The sequence below is a fragment of the Coenobita brevimanus genome, chromosome 108, assembly GCF_032717465.1.
Source record: "Coenobita brevimanus isolate Jiangsu-jjx chromosome 108, ASM3271746v2, whole genome shotgun sequence".
In the NCBI taxonomy this organism is placed as follows: domain Eukaryota; kingdom Metazoa; phylum Arthropoda; class Malacostraca; order Decapoda; family Coenobitidae; genus Coenobita; species Coenobita brevimanus.
This window is the reverse complement of record NC_137061.1, coordinates 2342306-2368015: the sequence shown is the minus strand read 5'-3', so window position 1 is coordinate 2368015 and position 25710 is coordinate 2342306. Positions and strand designations below refer to the sequence as shown.

General features: G+C 41.2%; 2 protein-coding genes across 2 annotated transcripts in view; one reads left to right on the top strand and one right to left on the bottom strand.

Annotated features, from left to right (window-relative positions):
- LOC145416865 (max dimerization protein 1-like) overlaps nucleotides 1–2085 on the bottom strand; it is a 232912-nt gene extending 230827 nt beyond the window's left edge. Inside the window, exon 1 of the mRNA XM_080285735.1 lies at nucleotides 2022–2085. Coding sequence (XP_080141861.1) covers nucleotides 2022–2076 — 55 coding nt within the window. The 5' untranslated portion in view covers nucleotides 2077–2085. The remainder of the gene's footprint in view (nucleotides 1–2021) is intronic.
- A 5637-nt stretch (nucleotides 2086–7722) lies between these two features.
- Nucleotides 7723–17699, top strand: LOC145416899 (uncharacterized). Its single transcript, XM_080285764.1, has 9 exons — nucleotides 7723–7788; nucleotides 8008–8174; nucleotides 9924–10156; nucleotides 11065–11188; nucleotides 13282–13370; nucleotides 14156–14247; nucleotides 15103–15177; nucleotides 16046–16136; nucleotides 16879–17699. The coding sequence occupies exons 2-9, from the start codon at nucleotides 8080–8082 to the stop codon at nucleotides 17082–17084; spliced, it is 1005 nt and encodes a 334-aa protein (XP_080141890.1). The 5' UTR covers nucleotides 7723–7788; nucleotides 8008–8079; the 3' UTR covers nucleotides 17085–17699.
- The last annotated feature ends 8011 nt before the right edge of the window (nucleotides 17700–25710 follow it).

Genomic DNA, 25710 nt, shown 5'->3' with positions numbered 1-25710 from the left:
CCCTTTCTTAGCAATTTATTTCCAAACCACTCATTAATATCCCTTTTTTTGCTTCTTACATATTTTAAGGAAGTTCTCTAACACCTCCTCCCTTGCGATTTATTTTCCAAACCACCCATTATATCTACCGTATATATATATCCTCTTTTTGTTTCTTACACCTCTTTAATATCGCCAGAGATTGCATGAATAACACAATATAACAAAGAAGCAAAATCATAAATGAACCGGTATGGAACAGGTGTTAGTGAGCTTCCTACCTGCACGAGAATACCGCCCCAAGTGCAGTAGATGTGGGTGGATTTGACAAGTAACCAAGGAGACTGAGGGTGGATTTGAATAGTAATCAAGGAGACTCAGGGTGGATTGACTAGTAACTAAGGAGACTCAGGGTGGATTTAACTAGTAACCATGAAGACTCAGGGCGGATTTGACTAGCAACCAAGAAGACTCGGAGTGGATATGACTAGTAACCAAGGAGACTCAGGGTGGATTTAACTAGTCGCAGCAAAGAATCAAGTAAAAGGCGTCATCGTACTAAAGGGGTGCAACGTTTCATTTTGTACGTTTATTGGACGTTTTTTCCATACTGATTAAACGTTTCAGTAAAAATCTAAATCATATACCCATCACGTTAAACCACTCACTCCTAAAACAATATCAAATGTTTGTGTGTTAACCTGTACTTGGAAAAACTACCCCTGCATACATAACGACATACACACTATCGTATATGATAATTATGGATGGGTATAGTTCTTTTTCATCACCAGCATCATCATCATTATTATTATCACCACCACCATCACGCTCTTTTTCATCACCATCATCGTTATCAACACCACCACCACCACCACCACCACAATCATCACCATCACCACCACCACTGCTGCACTAAACACTGAATTAACACGTCATATTTATACACATTATAGTCCCAAATATTTTCAAGATATGGTACTACGGAAAATAAAACTTTATTTCAAATCTTATCTCTATGATTATCTAACGGGCCATACTACATGTCACGTACGCACATCAGATTTTTAAAAGAACATCATTTTCAAATATTTAAACAGATCAGTAAGATTTTAACCCCTTCAGTGTGATCATGTATTCTATTTCTTATTCTAATTTTAATCTCTTTAAGTGATTACGTATTATTTTCTATTCTAACTAGTTCTTGATTTTAAGTTAGGAAGGAGCTCCAGTAGGGAAGGGGTTAAAATAAGTCTCTATCCAGTTCTAAATAAATAAATCGTCCTGAGCTAGCAAGATTTAAATGTGAAGCACGTCATCGCACTGAAATGACAAAAAATAAATAAAAAACCGAACTAATCTTATCGCTGACGTCACCTACCGAACGATGTCACGTAAACAACCCAGATTTTTATCATTATTATTTTATTTATTTGTTTATTTTGAGCAGTAAGGGTTTAAAGGATATGAAGAGAAACCCTAAACAATTTAAATCAAACCAACCCACTCTACCGTACGTATTTTATTTCAAACTACATGTAAACACAAGCTCATCTCGATTAACATTTAATTTCCCCTTCGTACAACCCCTCCAGTTCGCTAACGTTTAAATTTATCCTTGCTACTGTCAAACCTACATAGCAAGCAAGCTGGAAATCCCACGTACTGAAGGGATTAGTTACTTTAAATCCTCGTTTGGTCTCCTAAAAAAAAACTCAGTAGCACAGCATCCTCAGACTGAAGGGGATTACACCGAGAAAAATTATTAATCAAAACGAGAGTTCCCTTTTGCATTAGACCCCCTCCTCCCCCAGCGGATGTCAGCCCCAACCCCTCATTTGATGCATCCTGTCTCTCTCCCTCCCTCTCCCTTTATCTCCCTCCCTCTCTTTCTCTCCCTTACTCTCACTGTTGGGATGGCTGTATTTACCTCACCTGACGACAGAAGTGTTCTAAACTAAAATCAATGTTTCAAGTTTTCGTCTCAAATGGTTTGGGGGGAGAAAACGGAGATAAACAATGGTTCTGACTGCTTCCCTTACCTCGCTCTCGCCGCTCGATGTATTCCGCGGCCTGGAGAAGCACAGCCAAGCTCATATTTGTCGAGAGGAATAAATAAATCCACGTGAAAGGCGCGGACGAGACGCCGGAGCGCGTACACCCTCACTTCACAACGTCTGAAACCCAACTACTGTCAAAATTTCGTAGCCACCTTGCCTCCAGCCGCGGGGAACGTACCGCGGCCTTCCATTGGCTCCCTCGGTTTCTATGTGCGAGGATTGACCAATGGCGCGGCGCTTCTTATACTGCTTGGAGCGCGGCATCACGTGCGTCTCATGCCTGGTCCGCGCAAGGGTTGGGGAGGACATGACGCGACAAAGACATTTATTTTGCCCATTTTACGCCCTTATCCGGCCCTTACTTGCTAGTCTATCACCCCCCACACCTAGCTGACTATCTATGCTAAGACCTGGACGGCTAAAAAGGTGCGGATACAGCCGTAATGGGGCTAAAATAGGGGACATACGACCCGAGTGCCCCCATGGCCAATAATCCCGGGTGATGGTGACGCCAGTTCGCCCTTATGTGCCGGCGTCGCCCTTCCTCCCTTACCCCTCCAGCACTTCTCCCTTGTTCTCTCTCCACCTTCTCTCAGGGCTGGGCTATGCTTACATCGATTTTATAGAGAGATAGCTCTGACATAGCTCCCTTTTTGCTCTTTGTTGTGGCGCTGTTAAATACCCCAGACAGGTGGGATTTAACCGGGATTTAACGCCCTTGCCACCATGACGTATTAATTTGATTCATTCTTTCTACCTTTCAGACGATTTCGTTCAGTTTAGGGGCAACTCTGAATAGGAGGGATTTATATAGACTTTGGTTGACGTCTACAGTCCCTCATCAGAACAAAATCGTTGAGTGCAATCGTCTCGTGATAGTGTGATTAGAGTGGTGAAGAAAAAAAAAAAATACTGTATTGAAGGTGCTACTGGGTGACCATTCATCATAATTCTTTTCATCATCACCACTACCACCACCATCACCGTCACCACCATCATCATCCTTTTCATCACCACCACCACCACCACAATCGTGAACTCTGGTATACCTATCATCATCACCACGACAATCACAACCATCCTCCTCTTCCTCCTCCTCCTCATCAACTCTACCAATCACCATCATGACCACAATCATCACCATCATCATCATCATCATCAAAAGACCCTGCTGACGCCTTCAGGTGGTGGCACTGATATACCTGGGCGGCTGAACTACCTGGTTAAACAAACGTCCCTCAACTACTTCCCTGTCTACTGAAGGGAGGATGGTGTACTGCAGGAGGACAGCTTCATCCTGCAGTTCACTGGGTTCACATTTCAAGTGAGTCTGGGACCACAACCACAACTACAACAACCACAACAGCAACCAAGATAAGAACCATAACCACAACATCCACAACCACAACAAGAACCACAATCACAACTACAACCACAACAAGAACCACAACCACAACTACAACCACAAGAACCCCAACCCCAACCTCAACCACAAACACAACTACCACAACCACAACGTGACTAACAACAGACGACTTTGCTCTCTGGATTAATTTTTCTATCTGGAGGGGATAGATACAAATTTCATTGACGTTTTCTCTCGGGGTGGCTCTCCTACGCTGAATAAAATTGTCTGGAGGCAGCAAGAATGAAACGAGGAACAGGTCATCAGAGTGAAGAAGCCAGACTGAGCCACACTCACACCAAACAGCCACAAAAGCACTCTGACAGGAGCAGGGACCTCCCGACTCAGCAGCCAATAAAAGGCGGAGAAGCGGTGAGCATCCACATAAATCACGTCTCCTGTAATTCAACCCTGCCCTCCAGCCTACTCTCACGGTTCCTCACCTGAGCAACCCACTGCCTGAGTTACCTGTCAACTCTCCATTTAACAACAGTCCCCCTACCGATACTGCCGCAGGGAAAAGCCGCTCCAGATTCTATATTTACCGTACATTTTCTCGACTCCTGAAGACGACACTGCAGGTACTACAGGTGAACGACATCCTCACAGAGCTTAACCTTCTCTCCCCCAATTAACAGCTCCCGATGGTATCCTGCAGAAAAAAGTAGCACTGTCCAAAGCGACGTCTAAACAAATCCTGAAGGAGACGGTATAGAAGGAAAGACCTGGCTCCCCAACCTGACAATACTGCCCCACCAGCACCTGCCTGGTGCTCCTCATTATCACCCATCAAACTCTGCTGAATTTTTAGCACTCTGCCTTCATTAGGAACATTTGTTGACACTGGCTGCCATCCTGTGAAAAGCGAAGAATGACCCATCGAAGATACTCATTAGTGTGTAACAGAGCCCCGTATCATCATCTTAGTCATCACTGTACATTGAGCTGGGCAGGTCCTGTGACCACTATCGAGGAGAATCATCATTGTCCATTTCTGTATAAAAGTATGGAGCTCGTGTAGACTGTGGTTCGAAAAAAAAATAAATAAATAACATCTAGGAGTGCCCAGTTGTTCTACCCTGAGAGATATTATAAGAACGAAACGTCAACCACCCCTTGGATGTAAAACCTAGTGCGCCACAACCAGCTGGAGCGCCTTAACCCTGTAAAGCGTTCATATGTTGGTTATATGGTTACCACCCAACGTACCAAACAATTTCCTAGTTCACATGAAGCTCTCTGGTTTGCCACTCAGTATAGACACCTGACCGTAACACTACATGGAGTGAGTGGATACTGGGTGCCTCATAACACGATACCATTTCAGTTTATCCTTTAGTTACCTCAGTTTATTTATTTATTTTTTTTCAAGAATACAATATACCTTACAGTAGAGGAGAAAACAATCAAAACAATCAATACCCACCATGCAGTATACCGAAAAAAAACAAAAACAATCACAATCCCCGAAAAAAGCGTCAAAAAAATGTCTCCAACGAAAGTCTTTTTTTTTAATTTGTCTTCCATCTTACGAGCGCGTTTTTAATCAACAAATATTCAGTTCATTTACAACTTAAATTGATTCCTTTGTGGGGTTGACCGAGAGAGAGAGAGAGAGAGAGAGAGAGAGAGAGAGAGAGAGAGAGAATGTGTGGGGGAAAAATCACTACTTTTTGTCTAGTTTCTTAATCTTTTTTCATATTTTGAGTATTTTAAAAATTGTCTTTGATTTTTTTTATTATGTAGTTGTTGTTTTTTATATATTTTAAACCCCTTCAGTACAAGAGTGCTCCCCAACGCTAAATGAAATCGTCTAAGCTTGTCTAAACTTGTCTTCTCTTCTCCTTGGATGTTGTTCACTTTTGGCAGTAGATCAACACTAGAATATGGTGCTAGTCACGAAGAAGTGTTGTAGGAAGAAGGGGAGACGCAGCATAGTACAGTACACTAGAATATGATGCTAGTCACGAAGATGTGTTGTGGAAAGAATGGAGACGCAGAGTTGTACACGAGAATATGATGCTAGTCACGAAGAAGTATATACTGTGATAAGGATGAAGAGACGAAGAACTGTACACTACAATATGATGCTAGTCACGAAGAAGTACACTAGAGTATGATCCTAGTCACGAACAAGTACTGTGAAAAGGATGAAGTGACGCAGCACAGTACCCTAGAATATGAGGCTAGTCACGAAACGAGTGCTGTGAAAAGATGCAGAGACGCAGCACTTTCCCGCTACCACTGAGCCACGTGAAATGAGCTGCAAAGGACGAATACCTGGGCCAAGTTAAGGCAAAAGTACTATAGAAACATCCCATGATAATTCTCCTGTTGTCTTATTTATTTATTTATTTATTTATTTATGTAAGACTGTGAGATAAGGTAAGGCTTTGTACTCTTTTCCTCGCCCTTTCTATCATCTATCTATCTATCTATCTGTCTGTCTATATATTTATCTATCTATCTGTCTATCTATCTATAGCCAGACCTCTTAATTTCGAAGGGGTGGTCTCAAACAAATCGCCTCCACGTCGCCCTGTCCTCTGCCGTTTGACTGCCCTCCCTTCAAACCACACCTCTCATTTATCTCTCCACCTCATCCCTCCATTCATCCTCAGTCTCCCCCTCCCTCTTCCCCCCAGCCCCTCACTCATACACACTCTCCTAGTCAGTCTCTCATTCTCTATCCTTTGCCATCCCTCCAGTTTACACTCCTCTCTCATTTACCTCTCCACTTCATCCCTCCATTCATCCTCGGTCTCCCCCTCCCTCTTCCTCCTACCCCCTCACTCACACACTCTTCTAGTCAGTCTCTCATTCGCCATCCTCTCCACAGGGAAAAAAACAAAAAAAAAAACGCTCCGTCACTCCTCTCTCTCTCTCTCTCTCTCTCTTGCTTGTTGTAAATGAACTTTCTACCAATACTATAATCAGTTCACTCCAACCTGGCCTAAAATTGCCATCTCTCCATCTTGAATGCTGAGCTGTGACGTAAGATTAACACTAGAATATGGCGCTAATCACAAAGAAGTGCTATGGAAAGGACGTAGAGCCGTAGTATTGTCTTTTTCAGCCACTGAGGTATGTGAAATAAGCTGCTAAAGGACGAAAATCTAGGCCAAGTTAGGATGAAAGGAGTATAATAACGATGTGGTGAGTGTTATTATTTTTTGTTGCAAGCAGTCATAACCACTATCATCACTCCTGTCTCCTGTATCACCACCACCACCCCCTTCACCACCATTATCACCACTATCGTCACTATCACCATCACTACCATTACTTAATCTCACCACCACCAACACTGCTGCCACTGCTACCATTACTACCACCATCACCACCACCATCAACGACAACAGTCACTACAATATCACCACCATTATCACCACCACCATCTACCACACACTAGACTTGATGGCAGGACAAATATAAATTATGCATATATTAAAGATTCCATTACTTATTAACTTCACTTCGGGTTATCGTCTTAATTGAGTTGTCTGCCCCGTGGAGGTGGGGAGGAAGAGCAGGGGAAGATTAATGGAGAGAGAGAGAGAGAGAGAGAGAGAGAGACAGACAGACAGACAGAGAGTGTTTGAGGAAAATGTACCTCTCTGTATTTTTTGTGACCTATGTAAATATGGCAAAATGAAATATGAAATAAAGATCACTTTTTTTTACAGTAGCTTGTACGCGCAGCTGCCAGTTACGCGCTTTCGCTAGATTTAAGAATATTCACTTATATACAGCAAAGGCTTTAACCGTGGCGACAAGAAATCCAGCGATAGTTTCAAGATTTCTATCGAGTTTTGACGATATTCCAAAGCTTTCAGCCCTTTATATAATGATTTTCTGGATGATTTTTTGCTTGGTTATTTTCTAGCGGTTTGAGAGCAAGTTTAGCGTGTGTTGCGCTCGTTGGCGTGGGATGGCAGGTCCAGTCAAACGTAGAATCAAGATTCGGCTGCATTAGCTCCTGATCCCCCACCCACTTGAATTTAAATGCATATTGTTGCAAAAGTACAGAGACCACACCCTATAAAAACAAAAGGTGGCGGTGGGGCTTGCCACACACCTCCTTCAGCAAAATTACCAGTACCTAGTCACCGAAAATAAAAAGGAAGAAATGAAGAGGTAAAACATGAAGTAGAACCAGGAAGACGTAAATGAAAAAAAATCACAAAAGATGAATAAAAAATAAATAAGAACGCAATATCTCCTTGTTCCTAAAATTGCCGAAAAATACAGGGACCGAAAATATCTACGAGAACCAAAACACGGCCCGGACCCTGGGATTTGAATGTGCTGGCTTCCCTGCTATATTATTACACAGATTTCCAGGTTTGAATGCTTGTTTTTGTCATAATATTATCACAGCTTAACCAACCAGTCTTTAGGAACAAGTCATAGGAGCCTGGAAGTGCTAATACTGTCACCACTAACTCATATATGAGAACGCTAGTACTGTACTGCATTACATTCCATCTAATTATTTTGAGTAATTTTGTACAGTTGGAAGTGAGTTGCTGCAAACTGAGTGTTAATTTACCTTTGGAGCAGAACTGAGGAGGGCTGACTGGTGCTGGTCTGTGGTCTCAAGTAAGCGTTTCATCTCCAGCCAAACACTACAAAATGGCAACTGCTGGAGGGATCTTGCCCTTCTCCGGGAAGCTCACAGATGACACACTCTGTAATATGGATAATGATGATGTAATCCAACGTCTCAAGTAAGTGGTGATTTGTTTGTTACTGCAGTTTTAAAAAACCCTAATGGCTTACCTTGGGATTCTTTTTCCCAACAGTTTCCAGCAGGTGTCGGGTATTAGCTAGTTTTAGTGCTCTGTAAAGCTTCCGGTCCACAGAAACATCAACAGTACCATGTTAAACCATGATATAGTATAAGGATTCTGTAGGAAGAAGTATGACAACTTTTGATTTGAACACCCTCCCCCCCTGATAACTGGCTCTTATTTCGTTTATACAGGCTCCAGCATGCTTGCATGTATCGGCCTTGGTAACGTAATGGCGACTGTCTGTGCTGCTCAGTCGCTGATAGTCTGCCTAATCAGTCCCTTATCCATGAGGTCACTATGACCTCATCCCCGGTCTTTTGTGGTCTGTGTCTTGCAATCGTACCCGCAACGTTCACACTTCTCATTTTCCGCAACCAATTATCCTCCATCCTTTTAATATGCCCTCAAGAGAACACATTCACTAACAGCCAAACAGAGAGATTCGTTAATTCACAGCGAGCAGCTGTGGCAGGAATATAAGAGGGTTTGCTGCAACACTATTAACCTTTCTGGTGAGGTTGGTACACTTTGGTATTTTGTGGTATAATATGACGACTTTCTCTGCAATGGGTACACCAAGGAACTGTATATTTTAGGGAACTTCTGATAGGTTTGTTCATTTGAGAGAAAATTTATACCAAGTGTACTGTTTATAGTCCTTGGTCTACTTATTACTTTTATTAATGCTGTGCAGGTTACATGCTGGTAAATTTTGACATGCTGATTCAACCTTATGGAAAGGTCTTGCACTGAGATCAATAATGTATGTTTATTTTATTGTTGTAGTGTGTGTAGAAAGTACATTTATATTACTGCAGTGTACTTTGTCAGTAATATTGTACCAGCACAGTATGTTCTGTTTTACTGTCAGTGTGTGTACAGTACCGGTATGTGCTCAAGTGATCTGAACACTCCAGGCAGAGTGACAGCTTTGCCAGGAACACAAATCTTCAAATCCCACTAGGTGACTGGGCTTTTTTTTTTCACTCACTGTAATATCATCAGGGGGAGAAGGGTGCTCAGGTATCCTTGAATGAACTGGATTGCCATAGCCTGATCTCAAGCCCCTACACCTGGGGGGATTATTTAGGATTTTTTTTTTCCTCCAATACAATAATACCATGACATCACTAGACTGACATCTTGCTTTCAGAAATCTAATAATACAGAATGAGCGGCAGAATGGGAAAGCAGAACAAGAGACAACCAAGACACAGCACATTACTGGCAAGGGAATAAAAGTATCCAGTGATGGCAAGAAGAAATAATATAGTACAGTATATACATCTTTGGATTTGAGGGATTGACAGGTTGCAGTCATTTCACAGACATAATTCCATATCTCTAGGCTGCTGTGGAAGAATTTTACGCACATATAGAAGTGTTGTTCATTGGGAAGTTCCAACAGAAGGAAGAATATAACCAGGCTGGAAATAAACACACACACTCATCTTAAATGTCAGGACCAACTTGTGGGCACCTATGCTCCTCATGGGGCAACATAGGACTGGATGATGGATGGAAATAGACACCCAGAATCTCTGCTTTAGTTATCCTCATCCTATTTCTTCCCACTGAATGATATTTCCACATGTCCTATTGGAACAATTGTCTGCTCTGTGGTATCAGGACACCCCAGACTGGCATCTTGCTTTTAGAGACTTAATGTCATATTGTTTTCAGAAACCTAATGATACAGAAAGAGGAGCTGAAAGACAAACTAGAACACAAGACAATGGAGATGGACTACTGGCAGGGAATCCTCGCATGTACCACCAAGACAGAACTTGAGTTGCAGGTACCCACCAGTCCTGCCTCGCTTAAACCCTTCGCTGTCCCCCTCACCCCAGAGCAGCGGGACAGACTTTCCCGCTATCGTACCCTCGTTGCAGAGATACAGGCACTTACGTTCATAGGTATAGTATTGCCTTTATTTCACAGTTGGTGTTGTGTGGCCCAGTCTCATATGGATGTGAACTTATTGGACTGGAAGCTGAAACTGTGCTTCTGTAGTCCACTATCATCCTTTTGAAGGATGTGGGGAAGTTAAGGGATTTTTATATAATGGTTCCAGTACTATCCATTCATCCATCATCCAATCCTATGTTGTCCGTACAAAAAGTGCAGCATTAAAGGGAACTCAGGTTATGTTCCAGTAAGAAAAACAATCGCATCAGATGGTAAACAGTCATCATCTTAGATGGCAAACAGTTGCACTGCATGCCGTAAGTATGAAAATGTATATTACACAGTGGGGTAATCACACCAGTTTTTTGCTGCTTTTTAAAAATTAATTGTTAGTATCCATTATGAGCTGCTGCACTTAAAATTCAACGAACCAAATTGGCCCCCTTTGAGTTCCCTAACATCAGCCTCCTTATCTTGCTTTCTCATATTCGCATTTCCCAGATCTATACACCTTGGCCTACTACACCTACTTCCACCTTCAGAAGTAGGTGTAGTAGGCCAAGTGTACCCGCTTCATGATCTTACTGATATCGATTCTAGCTATGTGACCAAACCATGGAAGCACACTCTCCAGCCCAGCTCTCAATAGACTTCCTTATTCCATGTTTGTCTCAAGTCACATTACCGTATTTCTTATCCCCTTCCTCCATTTTATGCACTTTCCATACAATCCTCAAGAACTCAAGAATAATTTAAAAGAATAAGTGATATATTAAGATAAATATGTTTACTGGTAATACCGTATATTGAAATAAACATTTCTTCAGCTGGGTCTGTCCGGAGATGTTTTGTTGAGGATACGTTGAGAGGGGACTAGTGCAGGCATACAGTGAAGCACAAGTATGGTTGTTTTCAGAGAATGTATCTGCCCACCCTATGGATGATGGAGGGATCCTGGTGAAGTTTCTGCGCCCTCCCAAAAACCCTCTATACAACGCCCGCCTGCTGCTGCTCGATCCAGGGGATGGTGACACATACAGGTGTAGTTTCTTCACTTTGACCTCTTAACTCTGGTGATATATTTTTTAGCTTCGTCTTACTACTGTACTGTATTTCCAATAATTATGTTTAGTCGTCCAGGAGAGGCTTCTAGTGAAGGGGAAATCAATGAAGGCGATGCAGTAAGTAGAGTCTCAAGTTCAAACAGAGGACTGTATTAGTAAAGTGAATAGTGAATACAGTAAAACTGTCGATGGCAAAAGAAAAAAAAGTGAGAGAAAGATAAGAAACATTAGGACTTACAATACAGTGGTGGTGGAGAGGGACATCTTCATCTGGTGGTGCTAATACGGTACAGTCTCATTTATACGGCAATCTTTCATCCGGAAAATACGATTAACCGAAAGTTTTGCAAATCAATTCTCAAATCAGTTTACCAAAGAAATCTGAGATCCAACCAAAGTTTCAAACTTGGTGGGCTCTTTTTGTGCCATCTGCGATAGTTTACGATGCTTCCACTAGGGCGAGCATCGGGCCGCCTGCCGTATTTACACTGTTTGGATGTGCCCAGCTTGGTCTTGTGTATTTATCACTGATAAATATCATGATGGCTTCTCCCAAAGTGAACCAAAGTGGTGGAAACAAGAGGAAAAAAGTTGTACAGTATATTATACAGTAATCCCTCTATTATTGGACGGCCATTGCCCGGACGCCATGATCTGGCTGTTCGAAACCATTATTCGTACATTTTTTCATTATATCCGGACAAAATGCTTGCATCCAGGCGGAAATTATGGTTGCATGAACATTTTTGTGCCCGACCGGGAAGGAACAGCCTAGTTACGCTGCCTTGTCTGGCTGGGTGATTCACCCAGCAACCGCTAGAAACCCTGTCAGTCATTCTTAGTTCTCACGCAGCAACATTGTAGTAAACGTCTCCTGTCGGACAGTTGTTATGGCAACGCATGTAGTGGCTTTTGTGGTTGTTTTCTACCTGCTTCAGGCCTTGCTATTCTTTGCATGTCTCTTCCTAGGGTGTGTAATGATGGCCTCTTCACTAGGGAAAAGGAAGAGGGTAGTGATGACTGGAGAAGCAGGAGATCCTCAGTAAGATTGATGTGGGATGGTTGAAGTTTTGACTTTGATTTTACTCCAGCTTGCTGTATTATACCATGATTTTATTCTCTTTTACCACGATTTTATTACATTCTGCCATTATGTTTTGTCCGCCCACTGCATTTTTCTTGTCGCTTTTTTTTTTTTTCCTTTATGTCTGCAGGGTATGGCCCTGCAGTGGTGATTGCTTATCAGTGGTTGATGGGTCTGCTTGACCATGGTAATTGCTTGGCTGTGGTTTATAAGTCTGTTTGACCAGATAGAGTGGTGTTAAACAACAGTAACAAGTGTTGTACGATGTACTATAGTGGCCCTCTTCACGGGCTTTCAAAATTAGGTTATATACCATGGGGGGCCAGGGGAGAAGGCCATTATCCAGATGGAGCCATTACCTGGACATGCTTTTGCCTCTGTTATGTCGGATAATTGAGGGATTGCTGTATGTATATTATGTGATTTTACATGTACAACTTTTATGAAGGGGTGTATTTTCGTACGTACAATACTGTATACGTGTTATTATATTCTTTCATACGTAAAAATTGATTAATCAAAATTTTGAAAGTCCTGTGAATTTCATATAATCAAGACTGTACTGTATTGTTGGGTGGCTCTGCTTCCTGGCTATATGAAAGTCTTGACTCCCTCCTTATCCCACAAAAGGAGGATGGTGGCCTGTAGGAAAAGGATAAACCTTCAGCCAGCAATCCACAAGTTCATGTTCAGATGAGCTTAGGATTGCAACTACTACCACTTGTACAGTGGTTTGAAAGCAACAACAGCAGCAGCTGAATGGCGGGATACATAGTAGTAGTGTGCTTGGAGGAATGGAAATTTTAATACAGTAAATTCCATTTTGTTATCAGTACTCTGTGTATAGTATTTTCAAGGGTAATAATATGTCACATCCAGTTATGTTTCATTACTGTTGCATCCTGTAATTATTTTGTTTTCAAGTTTGTGTTAAAGAAATGAAATGTGAAAACTGTCTGTTACTGTAGCTATGATTTTATTGCAGTGTGCGCTGTCACAACCTGCCCGACACTGTACCTGTGTCAAAGTTCGAGGAGAAGTACCTAAAGCAGGCGCCAGGGGAGGAGGAAAAAGGTCAGGCAATACCACGCAGATACATGTAGATATTGGCTTGTACAGTGGACAGGTGGTGGCAACCATCATCCACTCACTTGTAGTGCTGCCTACTTCTTCCTTCACCTTTACCACTCTTTTCTTTGTCCGCGCTCTATCTTCCTGTTTCTACCAACTTTTGAATCACTTTTTAGTGCTCTTCTTTTCAGGTGGCTTTACATTGAATGACAAGCTAAATGGTTTCCTGTAAACCAGGAAATAATTTATAACGTTGGGCGATAACCGTTTGAGCAACCCATACATATTCCCTACGTGACAGCAAGTGAGTTGGCAAAGAGTTAGTGCCCCTCCCCATAAAACACCTAACTCAGACAACCACCCCTTGTGAGATTGTGATGTCTGGCTATAGATAGATTCTCGGTAGTTAAGGAAGCTCCGTAACACCTCTTCCTTACCGATATATATTTGGATATGGTTGGCTATGGCAATATCATTTTGTACATTATTTATGCAGAGTGTGGAGATCTTAGAATGATTTAAGTACCACAGGAGAGCCAGGTGTAATAAGCAAAATAAATTGCTTAGGCATAGAAGACTTTGTAGCACCTCTTCCTTAGTGACTAATTTTTGCCTGTTTACCTGCTTCATTTATTTATTTTTTTTATTATTAGTTTTGGGAGCCTCTCCACATGTGAGTACAGGTAAAAGTAGTTTGCATTTCAAGTTGCCGTGTATAATTTTTCTATTTGAGCAGTTCACAATACTGTACAATAAAAAAGATACCAGTAATCCTATTTCTACCACAGACAAGAATGCTGGACTGAAGAAATTTGTGACATGGTTGATACAGTATGTGAGGCCACTGTACGCCCGCCAACACCAAATATGTTCATACCAGGTTAGTGCTGCTTTGGACTTGTTTTTGGATGTGATGAGCAAGGTGGGGAAATTAGAGGATGAAGTGTGAAACAGGGTGCGACACGGAACGAGAGTTACTGTACACTGAGGGCAGTGATCAAGAACAGGGAGGTGAGGCTGGAAGTAAAGAAATTGTTGCATGACACTATTTTGATCCCCACACAAACATATGGAAGTGAAGCTTGGACTTTGCCTGAAGGACTCAGAGTCAGAAATGAGAGGAGTGGAAATGTATTACCTAAGAGGAGTGTGTGGAGGTATGTGGAGAGACAGACAGACATGTGAGAAAGTTCAGGATCACTGTGGTGTTCATGTGGCTGTTAGAAAATAATAGTATGAGTATAGTACGTAGATATGGTTTGGGAATGTGAAGCAAATTAAGAGTGGAAAAATGGCTGTGAAAGTGTATGTGACTAAGAAGGAGGGAGAGGGAGAAGATAGACTGAGGATAAGGTGGAGGGACATGGTGGGTAGTACTGTATAAAAGTGGTATGGGATGGTGTGAAAACCACCAGATCATCAAGGACAGGGTGATGTGGAGACAATTTGCTTATGACCACCCCTTCCAGGATTAAAGCGTTTGGATGAGAATTAACAGTTACAAATGCATGTGAGAAGGAAGCTAGAGAAATTCAGCAAAAATATAAAATGGCCCTTTGCTTTAACCTGACTTTGATACGTGTGTGTCACTGCCGTACTCATGTGGTTAATTGTACTGTAATGAAATTTATGTGGAAGGGTTATGTGATATCCTAAGCAATGCATACAGTATTCAGTTTATATCTAATAACTGCATGATAAAAGCATCTTTAATCATTTTAATGTTTCTCCACAGGCATTATCACCCAGCACCAGCGTCTACCACAACGAAGCCTGCACCTTTCTCTGTTTTACCCTGGTAGTCAAGGAGGTTGGTATGCCCATCCATAATTGATGAAGTACTGAACTATATAGAAAGTTCTTGTTAAATCTTATTTTATTTTTTAGTGCTTACCTTCATGTTATTCTACAGTTAGTGACAATCCCAGTTATTACCTTGCTTTCCGGCAACCTGTCACTGTACAGTACTGTGCTGGTTTGTAACCATATACAGTACTGTACCTCGTAAAAAATAAACGTGCTTCTTGAACTAGTAGGTTTTATGACACTACAACCAGATATGTTTTGTTTCATTTCGTTTTTAAAGGCTCCAGCATGGTTGCATTCATCAGCCTTGGTCACCTAATGGCAGCTCTCCATGCTGCTTGATCTCTGGCAGCATCCCTATTCAGTTCCTTATCCCTGAGGTCGCACCCAATGACCTCATCCCAGGTATCTTTCGGTCTGCCTCTCGCAACCCTACCCCCTAACGTTAACACTTCTTACTTTCTGCACCCAGTTATCATCCTCCATCCTCTCCACATGCCCAAACCATCTCAGTCTACCTCTCCTCATCACAACACCAGTACACTCAAGGCCCATCCTACCTCTCAGCTCCTCCATCGTAAACCTATCCCACCCCCCCTTCCCCAGGCCTTGCACTCAAGGACGCACTGCACAGCCACCTAATCATTGTAATTTCTGTACGTTTGAGCCAGCAAATCTCCTCCTCCTCTACTGTTGCTCATAAGGATGTAAGTCTGAGGGATGGTTTATTGGTCATATAGTGCTACTTTGATACCTTCAGCCTGATGTAATTATTATTTTACCCACTACAAGGTGATTTTGTTAGCTGTGGAGAGCATCCCAGTAGTGGAGATTAATGATGTCTACTAAATCTTCATCTTTTTGGTCAACAGTCAGTGGAAGAGGGTTTCTCTGAATTTGAGGTGGTGTTGGAGTATGATCCGTGCGACATCCTTCCCTCGAAAGTCACCATTGACCACATAGGTAATTATACTCTCTCCATTTGAACTTACTGTACACTAAAATTGCCATCGCTCAGTTCTGAAAGCTGAACTGTAACAAGAGACTGAAACTAGAACATAGTGCTGGTCATGAAGTGATGCAGTGGAAATGATGCAGAGCCTTAGTATTGTATTACTGTGCCATTGAGCTACAAGAACTAAGCAATGAAAGGGCCAGCCCTCTCATGGTTGGGACAACTCTGGTATTTAATTCCACCTAATGACAACACCATAGATGATTGTATTAAGCTGAATGAATCATAGGAGCCTAACTGCCAATATTGGGATCATTAGCCTTCTTTTGACTGGGATAATTTAGGTTTTGTACTTCAACTAATGCAGATGTTTGTGTTTAGCTGAGTGAGTCATAGAAGCCCAAGTGTGAATACTGAACCATTAACCTTCTTGGGATTGTATCGTTTATAAATATATCAACATGTTTTCATGATTGGTCACCTAATGGTGGCTTTCCATGCTGCATGATCTCTGGCAGCATCCCTATTCAGTCCTTTTAACTAAGGTATTATGTTTTAACAAATGCCAGATGATATTATTTACCTGAGTGAGTCACAAGAGCAGAAAAATGCTAATACTGGGACCATCACTCCTCTCATAGTTGCGATGTCTTCAGTATTTTATTTCAGCTGTTACCAGATAATTTTATTAGCTGGGAGTGAGTCATAGGATCCTAAAAGTGCTAATACAACTCTTTACGTGTTCCCCAGGTGGAGCCCCTGCCTCATCAGACATGAAAGAAATAATGAATGAGTTACGTCTACAGCTTCAAGAGGAGCCATTCTCCCAGGTGTTGTCAAACTTACTGGGCAGTGAAAGAACCACATCATCCAAGGAGACAACAGAGGCAGGGAGGCCGCAAGGCGAGAGTGGTTCGGAGGACGAGAGTGAGCAATCAGAAGTCCTTTTTGGCTGAGAGATTTGAGTAGTTTTAACCAGTTTTAGATGATGACCTTCTTAGTTAATTTTTGCTGTTACCAGATGAGTTTATTCTACTTAGGAAAGACCTCTTGTATTCTAAGGGGTTTGTTATGACTATCTAACCCCTCTAGTTTGTGAAGCCTCTCCTAAGGTGAATAAACTCTTCATATGGCAAGAATGAAAAAAGAAAGAAAAAAATCGGGTGATAAAGGAAATCCTCGTATGCTCTGTGATTTCAGTATTTTTTTTAGTTTTCCTTTTATTTTTCTTAGACCTATATATGGTCAGTTGTTTTATACTATAAATTTTAATGAGAGTTTTATTTTAATTAGTATACAAATTATGCTCAGTTCCTTTTGTAATTCCATATTGTGAAAAAGTTTGGTTTTACAAATTATATTCATTGAGTAGACTTCCTCATTATGAAAAAGTACTGTGTGTATGTGTTCAGTATGTTTTCAGACGCATTTCTATAGCTTTCTCTTTAAAACTGAACTTTTATTGTAAAGAATATGCATTTCCTTCACGGACTGAATGCATGTGATATATGTTATACAGTGATGGCTGTTTTTGTTTAATTTTACCAGATCAACTAATTACTGTATTTGTTTGAAAGGTACTGTATTCAGAAACATAAAGTTTCTAAAATGTTAAAAAAGAAAATCCAGCTTTAATGGGAATAACACAAATACTGCAAAAACAGAATTATTTAAGATGTATACGGTAATGTTTTACTGGAAAGCAAAATAGCTGTTGCTTTACTTTCAATTAATTCTGTAATCCTGCTTTGTTAGTTTCAGTGTAGGTTAGGGTTTTAACAAATTATTCTCATTTACTGATGTATCGTATAGGTCTTGGTTTCTGTTGCTCATATTCCATAGATTACTTGTGCCTTTTCTACTGTATTTAGACAAATAAAGTGAAATATTATAGTGCAGAAGTCGTTAATTAACCTTTAATTGCCAACGGGTAATATATTAGTTATCCCTCCCCTAGGCCAGCTCTGGGGCCATTTTTTAGAATGTCAAAAATTGTGTTTTCCTCTAGAATAAAACACAAGTGTCTGGCACACCTGCCAATGAGGTTTTTAACCTAAACACATTGTATGGTTCATTAAGATTCATCAAAAAATTAATGAAGTGGCTGCATCTTGCCGGTAAAATCTAAACAAAAAGGATATAAAATTACACACAATGGTATATCATTATTTTTGCCACCTGACTACCTTGCAGGGTTGCTATAATGGTTGTAAATATGTAGAATAATGCATTATGAACTCCCAGTAACTCAATGACTGTCTAACTGAGGAATTTTAAAAAGCGGAAATCTGATGATTATTTTCTTTATGGAACTATATAGTTGTAAATATAGTTTGGATTGTATACTATGCGTGGGAACAGAAGGGCATGTTTCTATTTCTGGGCTGTTTCAAGATAAAATGACAAATGTTCAGACATGGTTGAAGTGCAAGATGTACAGGTACTGACAGGCTGAATGCCTGTCAAGCCTCAGGCGCATGATTTACGGAGGCCTTGGAACAGTGGAGAGGGTTCATGTAAACACACCAAACATCATTCCCTTCCCAAAATATTTAACCTCTTTTTATGATACGGTATGCGCTATATCAGTACCAATGGCACTGGTAGTGAATGGCGTCAGCTGACGCAGCCGGTCTATTAGAAGTTCAGGCACTTCATTACTTTCATAATATAGGAATCTGGGGATTCATTGTCATTTGTAGGTCAGTCTGTTTGCACCAAGAACTGAAATGGGGACCTGGATTAATAAAGAGACAGTTAACTCCATACTGTAGTCTGGGGGAATGTTTGCTAGGTGTTTTCCTTGTCAGCCACACACTAGGGGTTGCCTGAATAATGTTTGCATGGTAACAGAGGCCCAATAGGAGAAGCATAAAAGAGGCCCTCAAGGTGAGATTTATTACTTTTATTTAATTTTCTTTTTATGCATCTGGTCCAGGCATAGGCTTAAAAGCTCATTCCATAACACCCAGATACCATACTGAGATGCAGAAATATCAACAATGATGTAGGCTAGGGCAGTTGCTTACCTGTGGTCGACAGATATGCTCAATTAGACACAGGTTGAGGAACCACCACCATCATCTGGTGATTATATTCGGCTTGGAAAGAAATTGTCAAACTGAAGGGGTTAAATATAGCCTTCAACCTCATCAATATTATAAGTCTGTCCTACATTGAATAATATTATTTGGAGGTTCCAAGAATAAACAAATAACACATGCCAACAGCATTACACTACTGACACATGCCATATACAAAGATCCCTCACACAGAAAGAACCCTCCCAACGGCAGGAGAGGCAAAGGTCAGGGAAAAAATGGGAGAAATGGAGTTCCCCTGAGCTAAGCCCTGTATTGGACTATTTAGCCCCGCTAGGGTTACAGGAGCGAGCTACCACTCCCGGCACGGCAGCCCTGGCGAGGCTCGAACTCGCAATCCCCTGATTACGAGTCCAGCGCGCTACCACTGTGCTACCGCGCCGCTGTTGCCTCTCCTGACACTGAGAGGGGCAGGGTAGCTCAGTAGTAGAGCACCTGACTCAGGACCAGAGGGTTGAGAGTTCATGCCCCCCCAAGGTAGCTGCCCTTCTGGGAGAGGTAGCACTCTCATATCACCTAGCGGGGCTATGTGATCTACCAAGGTCTAGCTCAAGGTTTCCCCCCCCACAAAAAAAAAAAAAAAAAAAAAAAAAAAAAAAATCCTGACACTGAGAGGGCTCTCCCTCCATGCTAAGTGATCAGTGTATGAGGCATGTGTTAGGAGTGTAATGCTATATGGTAGTGAGACTTGGGCTGTAATGGAAGAGGATATTTGTAGGCTCAAATTTACGGAAATGGCAATGCTTAGGTGGATGTGCAGCGTGTCCCTGAATTAGAGGCCTGGGGGGCTAGGTTTACTATGGAGGAGTTGAGGAAGGATGGGACTGGAATGCACTGATGCTGTGATGAGGAGAGGTAGATTGGGATGGTTTGGGCAGGTGGGGAGAATGGGGGATGACAATTGGGTGCAAAAACTGAGAAAAGTAAACACTGGGGGTAGGGTTGTGAGAGGTAGACCAAAAAGGACCTGGGATGAGGTCACAGAGTGTGAGCTCAGGGATAAGGGCATGAATAGGGGGGCTGACCGAGACTGAGAAGCATGGAGAGCTGCCATTAGGTGACCAAGGCCAAAGTATGCAAACATGTTTGAGTCTTTATAAAGGAAACGAACGAAACATTTCATAGGGCCTTTACACTGGCTGACAGTGGCGTAAGAGGCAAGTCAAGGATTGGCTGGCAATTTGATTCAGATGGGAAGGATTTCTGGTCTGGGCTGGCAGCGTCTTTGCCACCGCATTCCCAGGGTTGGGCCACATGTTCCATTACCCAGCATCCTCGATGGTGGCCTCCAATGCTGTACTAGCTAGCATTTTTGTGGGTACGTCCAAAATTCACTAAATTAACCACTACGGGAAGAAAATAGTGTAATGGGGTCTATATGAGCTTGCACTGCCAAAGACAATCTGAAGATCCTCTCTGTGGCTCATGTAACTTACGCACACGAGGAGCGAAGAGACCGGCATTCAAGCCTCGGCCAGTACAGTGATTAAATTACCGCACCCTTTGCGGGATTAGGGCGTCGGGCTATAGATAGATAGATAGATAGAAGTTTCGAACGGCCTTTCCATGGCCTTGGCCCCTACACTCGGGTATGGCCATTTTTGTCACAGGACTGAAAAGATGATACAATTTTTATTCTGCTTAGTACTGACTCCCCTTTCCCATAGGACCTGTAAGGTGAAATTTGTGCTTTCTATTACTTTGATTTTTTTTTTCAGTGACTGTTTTCTGCTGATATTCTTCATCCCAGTAAACTTCCACATCATGCAATATGATGTTTCTATTGATTTATTTTATGTAACAGCCTACACTTACCAAATAATTTAGCTGATGTCCAACAGGCTTGTGTTTGCACATGGTTCTTTATAACAATTTAAACGGATAGTTTTAATTTTTTTCTTTTTTTTTTTTTTGCTCATGGGTATCAACAGGAGTAACTTTACATCAATTTCTCAATTTTATATTCTACCATTTCTTCCCCCCACCTCTTTCTCTTGCTCTCTCCAATAACTGTTTTCCAGATATCGTTTTTGTGGTACATTTTCACCTATCATGCATTTCACTGGACGAGCTTGTTGTTTTGATGGCAACCGAGCCTAGAGTCAACCCTCATCTTGAACTGCACAGGAATACCCCTATATAAGACAGCTCGATGAATGTTGCTTTGCACATATAATGATTACGAACAACGGAACGTGTCCAATGTATAACGAAGTCCGTCCTACACTTGAGACAATGAAGAACTAAACTGTGACATTATTTTTAACATACTAAACTCTTCACAGCGTTAAATTCCCCCAGGTAGCTATTAATGCACTTTTCTGGCAACAAAGGTGAATACAGGGCTCGCAGTATGGTTGGGCACTGAGTACTGTACTTTTTTTTTCTTTTCCCCAAGGATGAGGGAACCGAAGGCCAGAAGCCCACAAGACTGCTCTCTTCAAGAAAAAACAAAAACAAGATAACAGACAGCCAAATTCAGGATCCATTACAACACGCCTAGCAGCAACCAGCCTCCACTTGTGCTAATGACCCCCAAAAGTATTGGTTTTATGCACTCCACATTCACGTACAAGCACCATAACACAGATATCTGTGACAGAGATAAGCTTCTCATTCAAATGGGTTATAATTCTGAATAAACTGTTGTGCTGACAGGATTATTTCATTGTAAACTTAGCTAAAATAACAAGAAATGCTGCTTGAAGTACAAGAAAGTTTCATAAGGACAGAAAATGATAGGTAATAATAGTAAATTAGAATTTTGTATTCACACACAAAAACTTATGTGAAATATATGAGGAAAGGGTCATCAGTTAAATTCTTGCTGTAGTTTGGCAGACCTAAGTACAAGAAAATTTCATAAGGACAGAAAATGATGGTTAAGAATAGTTAATTAGAATTTTACATTCACACACAAAAACTGATGACTGAGAATTCTCCCTCACTAGTTATGTGAAATATAAGAAGGGTCATCAGTTAAATTGTTGCAGTAGTTTGGCAGACCAAGTTATTAACCATAATCAAGGACTGTTAGTTGATTTTAGATGGCAACATATATACAGCATAGGGGAAAAAATTTACCTATTTTAGGGTATCTGAATAGGAAATTTGGAAGACAGCACCGGTAAAATGTAAATAAATACATAAATAACAATAACAATGGTGTATGGCTTTCATTCAGGTTGGATCCACTGTAACACTGGTCTTATCATGCATAACAACTACACTTTACAACTGCCTGCATCTTCTCTCTCTACTCTTAATAACTAGGAGGGGAAAAACATGCAATTAAATACTGAACAATGGTCGTCACTCGTAAGAAAACACCCGCAGTCTTGGCTACACATCTTTCACCTTAACTTGGCCCGTATTTTCGTTTCATGTAATGCAAGATCTTGATTTAATGTATTTCAGTGGCACAATAAGGCAATACAACGGCTTTACATCTTTATTTATTTTTTTTTTTATCACTAAGAAGGGACTAACAATTTACAGCCAAGACAGGGTACAAGTAGTTTATTGCGATGTCGACAGTGCCGGACTATAATGAGTACTGGTACGGGCAAAAATTATTACTTGGCCGAGATTCTACTACGTCATCGTGATCTTGGAGGTTTATGGAAAATTTATATCCAAAAAAGGAGGCCGCTTGCCTCATGCGCACCTTGATGCACCGGGATTTAAAAAACCTATTCGAGTCTACCCTCGTCACCATCTTTAAATTGCGACGCACAATTGCAATGTTGCCAAAGTGACGGCCGTTTAAATTAATACTGGTACAGGCTGAAAGTTAATACTGGGCCGGGATTCTGCTAGGTCATCATGATCTAGGGGCTTCAACAAAAAATATCTATGAAAAATAAGGCCACTTACCTCATAAGCACCGCGATGCACCGGGATTAAAGAAACTACTCTTTCACACCCACCCCTCCATCTTTGAACTCCGACGCTCAAGTGGCGCCACATAGAATCAACTTCGTCCTCGTCACCAGTTCCCCTTTAATAATAATAATGCCAACAAAATCCTAAAAACGTGCTCTTACATTGAACTTTTTTTTTAATGAACCAGATTATAATTATTCTGATAACACTAGCATAGAATTATTAGAGTGACGATCTATTTACCGAACTATCCAAAACAATGCTGAGGCTTTTCAAACCCAGATCTTGGCATACAATAAACAATTTACATATTGTCGTTTTATCATTATTATTATTATATTGTTGTTGTTGTTGTGGCTTACATTCATTTGGTATAATATGCAGATCTGGCCACTTTTTAAATATGACGAAAGCTCTGAATACATATACATACTAGCTTGACGTTTAGTCCCATTTTAATTTTGCTCTCTCCAAACAACCGCATTCACATCAATATAATTGCAGCAGGGGTTAGTTAAAACCTTCATTAATCCCGTCACTATATGAGGGTTTTCTAAGCTTTTCCTAAACTGAAAAAAAAAAAAAAAAATTGTAACCCAACCTATAGAGGGAAAAGGATAAGAATAGGGAGTCCATATGAAGGGGAAGGAAGAGAATGGGAGGTGATGGGATGGAAGGGATAGAGGAATGGGAATGTACATGGAGGGAAGCTAAGGGTAGTGGTTAAAATGGGGCTGTTGCTGTTGTTATGGCCCCAGCCCCATTTAAACATAAACCCAGTGGACTGCAGGCTTAAACTGTCTTCCTGCAGCCAACCATCCAATTAGGGGATAAGATGTGAGCTGAGAAGTGTTCATTTGAGTATTGAGGCCTGCCCCAAATATAATGTTGCCACAACATGAATCAGGACGGGGTGACGAGAGGGGTTATATGTTCTACATCTCATTATATAACACACAGGGAAGAACAATGAGCCTAAGATTTTTATGCCGACCAACTGGATGAGTTATTAAGGCCATTAGTCAGTTTTTACGAAGTCCCAATATTCTAGAATAATTACTTATCTATAGCCAGGTGTCATAATCCCATAAGGGGTGGCTGTTTGTCTTTTTAGTTAGTTGTTTTACAGGGAGGGGCACTCACCCTCCACCAACCCACTTGATGACAGGTGGGCAAGTTCTAAAATACACCAGAACATGGACGAGATAAACTTCGTCCAACAGCGTAACAAGTTGGACGACCAAACTCAAGGCCTTGCAGTTGCAGGCTAGATGTGCGAACCATCACCAGCTCCCCTGTCAAGAGAGGAGAGGAAGGTGGTGGTGTGGATGGGTTTGAGAATTTGGAGAGGAGGAGGAGGGGGGATGAGTGGCAAGAGAGGGGCAGATCGAGAGGGACAAAAGTAATACAACTAGTGGACAGAAGGGAGTGCCCAGTTAAAGTTTTGGGTCAGTCATATTCATGGATAAACCTTGTTTCCCATAGGTCCATGTTTGCCCAGTAGTATCAACTGGAAATCAAGACAACATTGGCACAGCAAATCGTTTTCAAGGGGAAAATTATGATTCAACAAACACTGACTATCTTAATGATCCTTATGTGGCTGTAAGACATTAATCCTAAGGTCCCCTCTTCTCCAGCCATCCTCTGTTTCCCATTCCCTGCACCCTGTGATGTGGAAGGACCCTGTTCAGACCCCAGCATGACACCATTTGCCACAGTGGTTGCTTGCTTGTTGTCAACGGGGTCTGCTCGGCCAGACAGTTTGGGGCAGAACAACAACTACACCCAGAAGAGAACAGTTTAACTACAAGAGAACACTTTAGCTACAAGAGAATGGCTTAACTACTATACCTTAACTACAGGAGAACAGTTTCATTACACGAGAATGGCTTAACTACAAGAGAACATCTTAACTACTAGAGAACAGTTAAACTTCAAGAGAACAATTAAACTACAAGCGACCAGTTTAACTACAAGAGAACAGGTTAACTCTGAGAACAGGTATAAACCAATGACATTCGTGTCAAGATCAGAGTTTATTGACTTGACTAGCGATTGATACATCCCAACAGCAAATATACAGTACAAATCAACTTACAGGACTATTATATTAAAATTAAGTCTTTGGTTTTATATTCTGAAGGTTTAGTTTACTAAGCATGCTGTGTTCACAACCTGAGTGGCAAATATACTGTACAAATAATAACTTACCTGCAAAACTGAAGACACATCTTGTAATGAATATTATTTTGGTAAAAAAAACATATGCACAAAACAAAACTGGAAGAACTAATCAGACATGTAAGATTCTTATAAAAAGTCTCAGAAGCCTCAGTGTAACATATACAGTATACATCACAAACAGCCCAATGTGCAATGAAGCAATAATTATGGAAGGAATTTTGTATACTTCATTAACCCAGTGATTCTAGGGATGTCATTTCATTTTATTCTTGCCATCTCCTGACCATTTTATTCACATTAGGACTGCCTATTTAAACAGGAGGGATTAGGCACAAAATTACTATACCCCTTCAATGCAACAGGCCTTATCTAAACCGAATAAAATCGTCTGACAGCAGTGACGAAAAAC

Excerpts from the sequence above, each read along its gene's own strand:
- LOC145416899 (XM_080285764.1), top strand. The coding sequence starts at position 8,080 with ATGGCAACTGCTGGAGGGATCTTGCCCTTCTCCGGGAAGCTCACAGAT. Across the intron at positions 8,175-9,923 it reads GATGTAATCCAACGTCTCAA|AAACCTAATGATACAGAAAG; the intron begins GTAAGTGGTGAT and ends TATTGTTTTCAG. Across the intron at positions 14,248-15,102 it reads ACCAAATATGTTCATACCAG|GCATTATCACCCAGCACCAG; the intron begins GTTAGTGCTGCT and ends GTTTCTCCACAG.